The 13,807-nt window shown below is 40.5% G+C and overlaps 1 protein-coding gene across 1 annotated transcript in view; it reads right to left on the bottom strand.

Annotated features, from left to right (window-relative positions):
* The window catches only part of LOC110160830 (glutamate receptor ionotropic, kainate 5-like), a 229,714-nt gene that overhangs the window by 117,280 nt on the left and 98,627 nt on the right, over positions 1–13,807 (bottom strand). Inside the window, exons 8-9 of the mRNA XM_055157572.1 lie at positions 6,379–6,546; positions 2,897–2,994 (exon numbers count right to left, since the gene is read on the bottom strand). Coding sequence (XP_055013547.1) covers positions 2,897–2,994; positions 6,379–6,546 — 266 coding nt within the window. The remainder of the gene's footprint in view (positions 1–2,896; positions 2,995–6,378; positions 6,547–13,807) is intronic.

Genomic DNA, 13,807 nt, shown 5'->3' with positions numbered 1-13,807 from the left:
GAGTTAATGTAAGTATAATGGAAGAGAAATGGACCAATCACAATTTTTCTTCCAGTGGTATCTGGGTAAATCAGTGACTCCCCCTGCAGCACTGAACTAAACAAACACCTGCAGGACCTTCGGTGGCTGGAACGAAGTTTGAGATTGACAGTTGTCTGAGCCAATCAGATTTCATTGAGTTATGGGCGGGATCATATCAGGAAATCTTTCGGACCTTCGCGAATACCCTGTAATAGCATTATGTGACCGCAGCGACGAAAACCGCACTGGACACCTCGATTTGGACGGAGAAGAACGAGAAAGACCCTTGAACTGGAGCAGGAACCCGCAGTCCGCGGAGTCTCGGACACATTGCCTCTCACGTGGTCAGAAAAAAGTTAAAAAGTGTAAAGAAAAGACATCAAACTTAAAGAAACACTCACGGTGGACTTTTTTTTTTTTTTTTTTTATAAAAGCCAGTGAGCAACAGACGATTACAAAAAAAAAAAAAAAAAAAAAACTGTGTTCACGGCATTAAAATACACGGCTGCTGGTCTTGGTGGCCAGTCTGCCATTTTGTGTTTGTGTGTGGTTTAGTTTAGTTCTGTTTTGTGCTTTTTTTGATTTGGTCACTCGATTCTGTTTGTGGGTTTATATGGTTTAATTTGGGGAATTTAAAAATATTATTATTATTTAAAAATAATTTAGTGTTTTCAGTTTAGTGTGTGTCCCTTAATTTTACCACTCGTTATTGTGTAAGCCTGCGTGACCCCTTTTGTGGCACAAAACCCGTTGTCTGTAGTTTTGTTTCTTAGTTTAGGTTATTTTCTGTATATTTTAGTCTCTTTTGTTAATTTACCTTTACATTCCTGTTAATTAAACATTATTTAATTTATTCCATTTTACATCTTGGTTTTATTTTTTGTTACTTCCCTCACCCCAAACGAGCTGGTCGTAACAATGGACAAAATGGCTCCAGGTCCTTTAAACATGAATTTAAACAAAGTGTGTTTTGCCCCAGTACAGATACAGTTTATTGTATAAGCAGCTGCTGAGGTGAAAATAAATCCACTGTAACTGTCTGCATCGAATTCTAGTGTTTGAGTGTAAAGTGTTCAAAATGGCAGGTGTACAGTTAACATGGATTGGTTATGAGTTATGAACAAACTGATTATAAACTCATCTTGGCAAATAATTAGGATGTTCAGAAGACATAAGGTAAGTGAGGAAGAACTTTGGAACACTGAAAACTGTTTCAAACAAGCACAATCAGAGATAACAACCTGGTCCCCATGAGGCATTGGTGGGGTCAGTTCATCAGAACAGAAGCAGTTTATGAGGAGCGCAGCCCAGATATGTGTGTATCTGTACAGGCCCATGAACATTTGTGTGATCTTGGTCACACATGAGAATGTCTGTGTTTACTAGTGTGGAACCAAAATGTCATTTTTCATGAGTTGTGTGTATGTAAGGCTACGTTCAGACTGCAGGGCTTAACGCTCAATTCAGATTTTTTTGTGAAATCTGATGTTTTTGCGAGATCGTTTCACATTTCCAATTAAATGTAGCTTGTATGTGATCCCCTGTGTGAACGTTAAACAACCCGAAAGTGTCCCACATGTGCACTGGAGACACGATGACGTCAACCGCAGTGAGCGTGCTCTGTGTTTATGGAAGTTGTCCAAACATGGACGCAGCATTGAGCACCTGGAGATTTTAAAGTTCCTCTCGTACCGGAGCCAGAACATGAACAACTTACTTGTTTTAAGGAGGAGATTGAGAAGGAGAAGGACGAGGTTTTTGGCCGTGGTGTTTTGTGGGACAGCGGCAGCGACGTCCGTTGAAAGGAACGTGTGGATGTGGAGACGGTAGCCAAGAGTGGTGAGTGGTGATGTGCTTCACTTCAGTGACACGGAGTTCATTAACAATTTTCACCTACTTCAGCGCAGAATAGTGACGTTTGTGACTTGGTGATAACGTGTAGGTGGATGAATGCACTTTGACCGTTCAGACTGAAGTCACATGTCAAAAGATCAGATATGTATCAGTTTCAGGAGCACATATCCAAGTGTCCTGGGTCACATTTGAAAAAATCGGATCTGTGTGGTTCAAACTGTCATTAAAAGATCAGATACAAGTCACACAGGGGCCAAAAAAATCAGATTTGGGTCACTTCAGGCTGCAGTCTGAACACAGCCTTAGTTGTGTGACTGTAGATCAGTGTGTTGTGTATCACCAGAAAAACAAGAAATGAAATGATTTTTGTTCCAATTAGAATTTTAACAGCATGCACTGAAAGAGAAAGAAACAGTTTCTGATTATCTTGAAAACTATTCATATTTGACTCTACAAATGCATAGAATTATAAATAGATCTTTTTTATTTATTTTTTTTCCAGAGATTTGCTCAAGCTCGATCCTTCGCGGAGTTATGACCAAAAGTCCATATTTGACCTTGGTTACCTTGACCTTCAAGTGACCTTGACCAGTTTCAACCTGTAACATCCAGTGTGCCCCGGTTATGTGTGTGTCAACTTGTGTGATGATTGGGTGAATATTTTAGGCAGCAGATGGTTCAGAAATTGCTGAAATTGCCGATCCTTTATAATGTTGTGACCTTTCAACTGACCCGTGTGACCTCAAATGACCTCAGATCCTCACCAAACTTTATTTTATTTAAATTTTTTGCAGCATCGGGCACGAGGGCTTGACCCGTGTACCAAATTTGGTGACAGTTGGTCCATAAATGGCGGAATTATCGTGGGTGGACACACACACACACACACACAGGGTGAACTGGTCAACCTTTCAGGGACCAGGTAATCAACTAATTCATTTTTTCACATTTTTAAGTCAGCAAAAATCAAGCACAACACTTTTAACATGATACAACACAGTTACTTCTCTGTGTCACTGACCTCTTTCTCTCCGCAGATGTGGCTCACGGTGGATCCAGAGGCGGGGCTGGAGGCGGGGCCGATCACAGAGACCACGCCCTTCGGTAAAATCTGACACACTACAGGAAGTGAATGAAAATAAACACAGAATCAAGAGATGAAATACAAGAGAATTCACCGTTGTGCTTCAGCAGACAGGGGGCGCCAGAGGAGAGGGGCGGAGTCTGTGGGTGGAGCTTGTGTCATGCGTTTGTGAAGTTAAAAGTGAAGAACTGCAAAGATTTCTGCAGTGCGGCGCTTAAAGCTGTGCTCAGACCAGTGATTTCAAAATCGATTTTCATACTAAGGAACAGACTCGATACTCCAGACCGATTCTGTACCATGATGATAATAATCCCTCGGTGGTCCAGGTCGACTGTGGAGTGGTCCAAGGGTGTAAACTACTCTACGTGCTCTTTTACTTGTTCTGATGCAGCTCAAAATACTTCTAAAGTGATTCAGGAAAGGTTCTGTTTTGTCCTAGTATCTAATTTCGATAGTCGTTTTAGTATGGATTAGTTTGCCAGACTCGTAAAGTGCAGAGAGCAAACACACAGGAAGTGCTGAAAGGAGCAGAGCAGTGACATAGTGGAGTACAGTACACAAGTGCAGTACTCTAAATAATACTACATAATACTCATCGTCCTGTGTCCACATCAGGTGTTTGTGTTTTCAGCCTGTGACACAAACCAACATGAAACTTTTTATTAAACCTACACAACCACAAATCACTCACATAAAAATATCTCAGAAATAATAATCTGCACGTTGTACTCGTTTCTGTGACGTGGTACTGCAGTAATAGTAGAAGAAGTAGAAACAAAGTAGTTATGGTGATGTAATGTAAATTGAGATTAGAGTAGTAGTAGTAATCGTAGTAGTTGTACTCACATGTCTCAGTAGAGTGGTACTACAGTAGTAGTAGTATTAGTAATAGTTGTACTAACTTTTCTCAGTAGTACGATACTGCTGTAGTAGTAGTAGTACTCACTTGTCTCTGTGGTGTGAAATTGCAGTTGTAGTCGTAGTAGTAGTACTAGTACTCAGTTGTGTCAGTGGTGTGTTACTGCAGTAGTAGTAGTAGTAGTAGTAGTAGTAGTAGTAGTAGTAGTAGTAGTAGTAGTAGTAGTAGTAGTAGTAGTAGTAGTATTAGTAGTACTAGTAGTACTCAATTGTGTCAGTGGTGTGTTACTGCAGTAGTAGTAGTAGTAGTAGTAGTAGTACTCACTGGTCTCGGTGGTGTGGTACTGCAGTAGTAGTAGTAGTAGTAGTAGTAGTAGTAGTAGTAGTAGTAGTAGTAGTAGTAGTAGTAGTAGTAGTAGTAGTAGTAGTAGTAGTACTCACAGTAGTAGTAGTACTTGGTGGTGTGGTACTGCAGTAGTAGTAGTAGTAGTAGTAGTAGTAGTAGTAGTAGTAGTAGTAGTAGTAGTAGTAGTAGTAGTAGTAGTACTCACGGTGGTGTGGTCAGTAGTAGTAGTAGTAGTAGTAGTAGTAGTAGTAGTATGGTGTGGTACTGCGTAGTAGTAGTAGTAGTAGTAGTAGTAGTAGTAGTAGTAGTAGTAGTAGTAGTAGTACTCACTGGTCTCGGTGGTGTGGTACTGCAGTAGTAGTAGTAGTAGTAGTAGTAGTAGTAGTAGTAGTAGTAGTAGTAGTAGTAGTAGTAGTAGTAGTACTCACTGGTCTCGGTGGTGTGGTACTGCAGTAGTAGTAGTAGTAGTAGTAGTAGTAGTAGTAGTAGTAGTAGTAGTAGTAGTAGTAGTAGTAGTAGTAGTAGTAGTAGTAGTAGTAGTAGTAGTAGTAGTAGTGGTACTGCAGTAGTAGTAGTAGTAGTAGTAGTAGTAGTAGTAGTAGTAGTAGTAGTAGTAGTAGTAGTAGTAGTAGTAGTACTCACTGGTCTCGGTGGTGTGGTACTGCAGTAGTAGTAGTAGTAGTAGTAGTAGTAGTAGTAGTAGTAGTAGTAGTAGTACTCACTAGTAGTACTACTGGTCTCACGGTGGTGTGGTACTGCAGTAGTAGTAGTAGTAGTAGTAGTAGTAGTAGTAGTAGTAGTAGTAGTAGTAGTAGTAGTAGTAGTAGTAGTAGTAGTACTCTAGTACAGTAGTAGTAGTAGTAGTGGTCTCGGTGGTGTGGTACTGCAGTAGTAGTAGTAGTAGTAGTAGTAGTAGTAGTAGTAGTAGTAGTACTCACTGGTCACTGCAGTAGTAGTAGTAGTAGTAGTAGTAGTAGTAGTAGTAGTAGTAGTATGGTGTGGTACTGCTTAGTAGTAGTAGTAGTAGTAGTAGTAGTAGTAGTAGTAGTAGTAGTAGTAGTAGTACTCAGTAGTAGTAGTACTCACAGGTGGTGGTGTGGTACTGCAGTAGTAGTAGTAGTAGTAGTAGTAGTAGTAGTAGTAGTAGTAGTAGTACTCACTGGTACTCGGTGGTGTGGTACTAGCAGTAGTAGTAGTAGTAGTAGTAGTAGTAGTAGTAGTAGTAGTAGTAGTAGTAGTAGTAGTAGTACTCACTGGTCTCGGTGGTGTGGTACTGCAGTAGTAGTAGTAGTAGTAGTAGTAGTAGTAGTAGTAGTAGTAGTAGTAGTAGTAGTAGTAGTAGTAGTAGTACTCTGGTGGTGTGGTACTGCAGTAGTAGTAGTAGTAGTAGTAGTAGTAGTAGTAGTAGTAGTAGTAGTACTCACTGGTCTAGGTAGTGGTACTGCAGTAGTAGTAGTAGTAGTAGTAGTAGTAGTAGTAGTAGTAGTAGTACTCACTGGTCTCGGTGGTGTGGTACTGCAGTAGTAGTAGTAGTAGTAGTAGTAGTAGTAGTAGTAGTAGTAGTAGTAGTAGTACTCACTGGTCTCGGTGGTGTGGTACTGCAGTAGTAGTAGTAGTAGTAGTAGTAGTAGTAGTAGTAGTAGTAGTAGTAGTAGTACTCACTGGTCTCGGTGGTGTGGTACTGCAGTAGTAGTAGTAGTAGTAGTAGTAGTAGTAGTAGTAGTAGTAGTAGTAGTAGTACTCACTGGTCTCGGTGGTGTGGTGGTACTAGCAGTAGTAGTAGTAGTAGTAGTAGTAGTAGTAGTAGTAGTAGTAGTAGTAGTAGTACTCACTGGTCTCGGTGGTGTGGTACTGCAGTAGTAGTAGTAGTAGTAGTAGTAGTAGTAGTAGTAGTAGTAGTAGTAGTAGTACTCACTGGTCTCGGTGGTGTGGTACTGCAGTAGTAGTAGTAGTAGTAGTAGTAGTAGTAGTAGTAGTAGTAGTAGTAGTAGTAGTAGTAGTACTCACTGGTCTCGGTGGTGTGGTACTGCAGTAGTAGTAGTAGTAGTAGTAGTAGTAGTAGTAGTAGTAGTAGTAGTAGTAGTAGTAGTAGTAGTAGTAGTAGTACTCACTGGTCTCGGTGGTGTGGTACTGCAGTAGTAGTAGTAGTAGTAGTAGTAGTAGTAGTAGTAGTAGTAGTAGTAGTAGTAGTAGTAGTAGTAGTAGTAGTACTCACTGGTCTCGGTGGTGTGGTACTGTGAGTCTCTCTGCAGGTCGAACACGTCCACCTCGACTCTCCCTCGCGCTGAACCTTGCAGCTGTTCATTGACGCTCTCTCTCGCCAGTGTGAGGGCGAGCCGCTCGCCCCGCCCACACCACGACGCCTGCTCGTCCAAGATGGCCGCTGTGATGCCAACACAAACACCAGCAGAAGAAGAAGAAGAGAGAGTTACTTACAGTTTCTATCTACGTCTTTGTGTGGAGATGCAGTTTATGTTCATCTGAGCTCATCAGAGGAGCCACACCCCGACACCTGCTCGCCCAACGTGGACGCCTCAACACCACACACAAACACCAGAAGAAGAAGAGGCAGTGTGGAGTAATGAGAGGAGCTCGTCCAAGATGGCGGCTGTGACAGATCAAACCAAACAACAACAAGAGGGAGTTAAATATCTGTCTGTATTTAACACTGTGGAGTTGATCAGATGGCCGCTGCAACACACACACACACCTACACACACACACACACACGCACACACACACACACACACACACCCCTGCACACACACACCCACACAGAGGTGCACACACAGGCACACACCCACACCTACACGCACACGCACACACACTCCTGCACACACACACCCACACCTATTTTTCGTCTCCATGGTGATATTGTCTGAAATGTTCTGTTGTCTGTCACTAAACATCTGTATCTGACATTTTTACTGCTCAAAAATACTTCGTAAAAACTCATTCTTCTCGTGAGTGGGTTCACTTTATTTATTTTATTTATTTATTATTATTATTATTTTTATTATATTTATTTCTCTAGATGAGAACCCTGCATTTGGTTCCATATCTGGCCAAAATATTTGGGTCTAAATTTTATGCAAATTAATTCATATTTAGTTCACTATAACACAGTGAAACAAATAAACAAGGCGATGTCCAATAATGTCTCATTTTATTCTGCAACTCCAACTGAAACTTGCATAAACATTAGGGTCTGTTTACACGAGAACACCTGTGAGTAAAAATGACTAAATATTTTATGGGAAGTGTCTTACATTTAGACGGTGACAATGTTTTTGGGATTTAAAAATGCAAAAATCTGAAACCAGCCTCCAGAGTGGAAAAGTTGAATCCACTCCGCCGTAGTGTTTCCATCGACACTGCCCAAGACACAAAACTCTGACCTCACATCACAGCACCACCTAGTGTCAGCACCGAGCCTCCTGGCATTCACACCCAGTCCAATTCCACACACTTTTGCGTCACCATATGCACACAGATTTACTCCCAAAAATGCTTGTTTGAACGAGAAATACAAAGTGAAGACGTGACGCCACTTTTGCATCTTCTGTTCAGACGTCATCCTATAAACGAAGCTTGACTTAGAAGGTCCAAAAAGTTCATAAAAGTGACTTAGAAAGTCAAGCTCCACTGTGGCCTGTGTCTATGACACCTGCAGTAGATCCTGTTTCTGATCTTTATTCTTTGTTCAAAATCTTCAAGTTGTCAACATCACTGACAACCTTTCAGGAATTCACATTTTTAGCAGCGTTCTGAAAATCTGCATCATCAGCCCAATGTTCAAATGTTTAAGTTTTTTTTTTTTGGCACATCAAGAGCTTTGAAGAAAGGCATGGTTCTGGTGGAGACAAAATCCCTGATCTGTTCTTTTCATAATCTGCAGGATTAAGAGCATCACATGTCTTTGGTGGAACCTCTGAACCTTCCTTTTCCATCATATTGTGAACCATCAGCTTCTTCTTTTCTTCTGTCACACTGGAGCGAAAAATGCAGGACAAATATTTCGGTAACACTTTATAGTAACTACACCTTATTTAGCGTTAATAAAGCATGAACAAAGGCTTAATTAATAATGATTCATGCTTAGTAACTACTTAATTACTACTTGAATTAGCACTTAATTAGCACTTACTTCCCCTGTGCTGTAAATAGTTACTCATACTTATTTCTTAATTACTCATCAACTATCCATTTGCATGTTTACAAATGTATATTTAAGTACACATTTGAGCATTTATTAATGATTAGTAAGATATGAGAGAATGATTTATTAATACACAATACAATGATCATTCAGGCAGCTGTTATCTGTTAGTTAAGTCTTTCTGAGAGCTTTTCTAAAGTGAAGACTAATTATGTTTGTTAAGCATTTGTTAAGGTTGGTCAAATTCCAGAGAAACAATAATGCATTACTAGTAAATCATTCTCTCATGGCTTATTAATCATTAATAAATGCTCAAATTTGTACTTAAATATAAGAGGGCCTGGTCAAGCAGAAGTAAACAGCAAGGTCAAAATTTCAAGTTAATGCATCTGATATAAAAATGTATTGAACAGATACATATGTACTCTAGTTTATGAAACTGTTGACCTTTTTTCTGCACCATTTTTGGTTCTAAAGTTCCATACGTTTTAAACAGACCATGTATGAAACATGGAACAAAAATAATTTCCCAAATTTCAAAGACCTGCAAATCATGTCAATAAATGGATGTATTTCATTATATCTTGTGTTATTCCATCTTTGAACTGTTGATGAAGGTACATGATTTTAAAAAAAAGTATTTAAAATGATAAAAATTTGCTTGGAAGGACTGACATATTTTATAGAAATAGTTTCCTTTCATTTTGAAGTAATATTAAAGTGTTTGGAAGAAAAAAAGCGACAAATGATGCAAAATCCTGCACCTTCTACTTGTTTGCACAATTTTCCCTCCGTTACCATGACCTTTCTTAATAAAAAATCTCATGAGTCAAAAAGTAAGAGGTTTTTCAACCTAATCTTGTACCATATGGTAGAAAACTATATGAAGCAAATATTCAAACCAGTTTGTTAAGGATATGGAAGTGAGAACCAAGAGTTATCACTGTTTGGATTTATTGCCCAAAAAGTGCTGCATATTTCATTCCCTCCGTTACCAACATGAGTTTTTAAATTTTTTGTCAACAACTTGAAAGAAAATCACAGGTTTAACTTGACCCTGTTGGAGTGTAACTCTTTCCTACATTCTGATACTTTACTTATTTCAATAGTCCCTCTAGTTTCTGAATAAGAGACATTTGAATGTCACAAATCTGCCCCTGTTTCCCTCCGTTACCACTTGACTGGACCCTAATTTACAAATGCACACACAAATGGTTAGTTCATGAGTAATTAAGTAAGAAATACTTATGAGTAACTATTTACAGCAAAGGAGAATTAAGCACAAGTTAAGTGCTAATTCAGGTAGTAATTAAGTAGTTACTAAGCATGAATCATTATTAATTAAGTCTTTGTTCATACTTTATTAAGGCTAAATAAGGTGTAGTTATTATAAACTGTTACCAATATTTCTTCACTCAACCAAAGATGTTGCCCAGAGCTGTTCAGGTGTTTTCTTCACAAATGAATGTTCAGACTGTGAAGCATCTTAAGGAAAACCAAATCATCAGCAGGAGCTTCCAAACTTCATGCAGAAACCTCATACAGTTTGAGAAACCTCTAAAACTTCTCCTTTTTCTTTCCACATTTCTTCTTAAATCGTTTTTTGGTGCTAAAACCTAATGCAGGTTCTAATCGACTTTATCTGAAACTTTATTTTATTTTACCACGCTTTGACGGACCACCCTAATAGATACATTAATGCCATACCCTGGAACATTCTGGTAAAGTAAATGATCATCTCAGTGGAGACAAGTCGCTGCAGACCCTCCACCAGTAAAGTTACACAGTGCTGCTTTAAGTGTCTTTCATAATGCAGAGTCAGCTCCATAAAGAGTGGAGTGTCAATAAATCCTAAATGGAGTCGTATCTAAATGTAAATGTGTATGTTCATATTTACAGCCGGTCGTCGTGGAAACAACGTGGCCTTTATTTTATGCCCCGACTTTTTATGAGGAGCTATGCTAATGCGGCTCAGGGAAATGCTACGCTAACAGAGCGGAGATTGAAATGACAAACAGTGGGTGCGTCTCTGTCCTCACACAAACTCCGAGTAAATATAAAACTCCGACAGGACGGGAGAGCGCGGGCGACGTGGAGCCGAGCGCCGCAGGGACCGAGCTCCGGGACAAAGAAATGTGACTCCTGCAGAATTTATTTCCATACGTTTGTGTTTTAAAGCAGCACAAATACAAACAGCTGCAAGGACGACAGGAGCGGGAGCGGGGGGACGGATCACGCCACACGAACCGACATTCTGCAGCTGATGTCGACAACGTTCACCGGGGTGTGGCGCTAACTGTAGGTACTGCTCTGTCTGACGCTTTAATCTGATATTTGTTTTAACACAACCTGAATAAAAAGGTCTGACTACGGAAGCCAAGAGGCGTCACAACAAACGCAAACACCGCGACAAATGCAAGTGTGACAACACAACAAAAAGCCACAACGGAAATGACCGCGGGACTCTTACTTTAATGCAAACACCGCAACAAATACAAACACCACAACACAAACGCAAATGCCACAACACAAACGCAAATGCCGCAACTCATTAAAAAGCCACAACAGAAGTGACCGCGGGACTCTATTTTCAAGCGGCAAGTGAAGAAGAACTACAACGTGAAAAGTAAAGGAACGGAGAAGTTGGAAACATAAGTAAAAGTAATTTATTGTTTTATCATTATTTGTTTCACGTTGTAGTTCTTCACTTGCCGCTTGATTGATCCGTCGGAAAAAAGAATCCCACGATCACTTCCATTGTGGCTTTTTAATGTGTTGTGGCTTTTTAATGCTTTGTGGCATTTGCATTTGTGTTGTGGTGTCTGTGTTTTTTGCAGCATTTGCATTAGAATAGAGTCCCCGCAGTCATTTCTGTTGTGGCTTTTTGTTGTGTTGTCGCATTTGTATTTGTTGCGGCGTTTGCGTTTGTTGTGACCCTCTCGGCTTCCGTATCTGACAGATCTGGAAGTAGAACAGATGAGCTGATCTGTGCCATTAAATCCTAGATCTAAAGAAGTGGATGGAGTATTGCTGCTTCGAGCTGTAGTGTCGTGAAGTGGACACTCACTGGTACTAAAATCCCTTTCCCAACAGAGAGATTGAATCACAAACTGCTCGTGTTTGGATGACAGGGACTGACAGGGGCTGACAGGAGCTGACAGGAACCTACATCTTTCAAAAATGTTGTCAGATTTTGTGGTGATTTTTACCCATGTTTGGATCAGAAATATTTTCTCAGCTCAAAATCCTTCATTTCTGTAAAAACTGCTTTTTAATGGTGAGCTCCGTCTCCGCTCTGCTCGAGCGTCGCTCTCACGTCGCTGTCTCCACACACTTTTTTTTTTTTCTCCAGTGAGCTCCTTTACGAAACAAAAATGCCAGAGAGCTGCCAATTTCAGCAGTCGCAAAGAAACTGAGTAAATATAAGAGCCTCGGTGAAACTTGGATGGGGAAGAGTCAGATACTTATAAAACATAAACCATCATCCATTTATCAGTGCATCAAGTTATGCATCAAAATAAAACATTTACATAAGTAACACATTTACAATTCATCAAATGTTACTTATTATCCACAGTATGTATAATTCAGAGGTAAATCCCTTGGTGAGCTGCTTGCACTTACAGGTGGCTGCAGGTTACAGGTTGCTACAGGTTGGAGAGTCCTGCTCCTGCTCTGGTCTGTGTCACATGTGTCTGTGTGACAGAAGAGCTCTACTGCACATGTTCAATTTGTAGAGGCACTGGAAGTACCTCACTGGGCGAGGCCAATCAGGAGACTGTGACACTGAGCTCAGCCCAGTGAGGGGAGGTCATGTTTAGACCCTGTGCTTTGTGAGTCACATGAAAATCAAACTCCTAAACAGGACGATGAAAACTCAGACTGATCACAGGCTCCTGAAAATGTGCTCTTCAAATCACTTTTGTAATTAATTTTTTTCAGCATTTGCTAAAGTGTGCAATGTGTTTCCATGGTAACTCCCAAACATTCCGCCATAGGTACACATGTAGAACACCCCCAGCATGATGTCACTTGAATCTATCATTTATAAAGATCATTTGTAACTGTTTATCTCTTGTGTGTGAGAAAACTGATCAGCTGTAAGGTTCTTCTTGTGTCTCCTGTGTGGAAACTGAACATCTGTAAGGTTCTTCTTGTGCTGAGGGGAAACTGAACATATGTAAGGTTCTTCTTGTGTCTGCTGTGTGAAAACTGATTAGCTGTAAGGTTCTTGTGTCTGAGGGGGAAATAAACAGCTGTAAGGTTCTTCTTGTGTCTGTGAGAAATCTGAACAGCTATAAGGTTCTTCTTGTGTCTGTGAGAAAGCTGAACAGCTGTAAGGTTCTTCTTGTGTCTGTGAGAAAGCTGAACAGCTGTAAAATCCCTGTTTTCATCTGTTTTGAGTGGACGCTGCAGAGAAAAACGCAGATCCCAATCACAGCTCTGCGTTTGAAATGGAGCAGAACAGAACTGCACTGCTCCTCAAACATGCACACATGTTTGGGCGGGACACATTTAAACTGTAACAGATGTCGTGCAGCAGTAAGTTTCAGCTCCTTTTATCTTTTCTCTTAAGTAGAGATTGACAATCCCAGGTCTGAAATCATCCACATGATTCTAGTGAAGGTGTGTGTGGAGTTTGAAAACACAGTTTTCTGTTTGAGAGAAGAACTCAGAGTAAATACGCAGGGTTTGTGTGTTAAATGTGTGAATAAAAAAAAAAACTATGTAAGTATGTGATGAGGAAACAACATTATAAAGAATTTATAAAGGAAATAAACCCAAAACAGGCATGTGTGTGCTCCTCAGATCTCACATTTGCATACAGACAGGACCAGAGTTGTTTATTCCTCTCCATAAAAGCGTGTAATGTATGCGCATATGTAAATGAGCTCACAAACATGTAAACACAAACACAAACGGCCTCCAGTGTCTGCTGTCCGTTTGAATTTCACCTGCAGCCTCAGACCTTTCAGCTGTTCAGTTTATGTGAGTAGAAGTCTGCACATCCTCTGCTCCTCTCCCTTTCTCCTCTCCTCTTCTCCTCTCCTCTACTTTTCTCCTCCTCTCCCTCCTCTCCTTCCTCTTCTCCTCTCCTCTTCTCCTCTGCTCCTCCTCTCCTCTTCTCCTCTTCTTCTCTTCTCCTTTCCTCGTCTCCTCTCCTCCTCTCCTCTTCTCCTCTCCTCTCCTCTTCTCCTCTCCTCCTCTTCTCCTCTTCTCCTCTCCTCTGCTCCTCTCCTCTTCTCTCTCTTCTCCTCTGCTCTTTTCCTCTCCTCTGCTCTTCTCCTCCTGCACATTTTTTTCTCTGTTTTTCACCGTTCGCTGTAGTTTACTTCACTTTGTGTCTTTTTCTGTATTTCAAGCTCATTTTGTTTTGCCGTCACTTCCTCTCACACAGGAAGTCACCAAAATAAAAGCATGTAACTGTACGAGTAAATGTCACGGACTGTGTATGAAGTAACAGAAATAACTCGACCTTTACACT

Source organism: Boleophthalmus pectinirostris, unplaced genomic scaffold (genome assembly GCF_026225935.1).
Source record: "Boleophthalmus pectinirostris isolate CB_2022bp ecotype Guang Dong unplaced genomic scaffold, ASM2622593v1 HiC_scaffold_21, whole genome shotgun sequence".
In the NCBI taxonomy this organism is placed as follows: Eukaryota; Metazoa; Chordata; class Actinopteri; order Gobiiformes; family Gobiidae; genus Boleophthalmus; species Boleophthalmus pectinirostris.
This window is presented reverse-complemented; position numbering and strand designations above follow the sequence as displayed.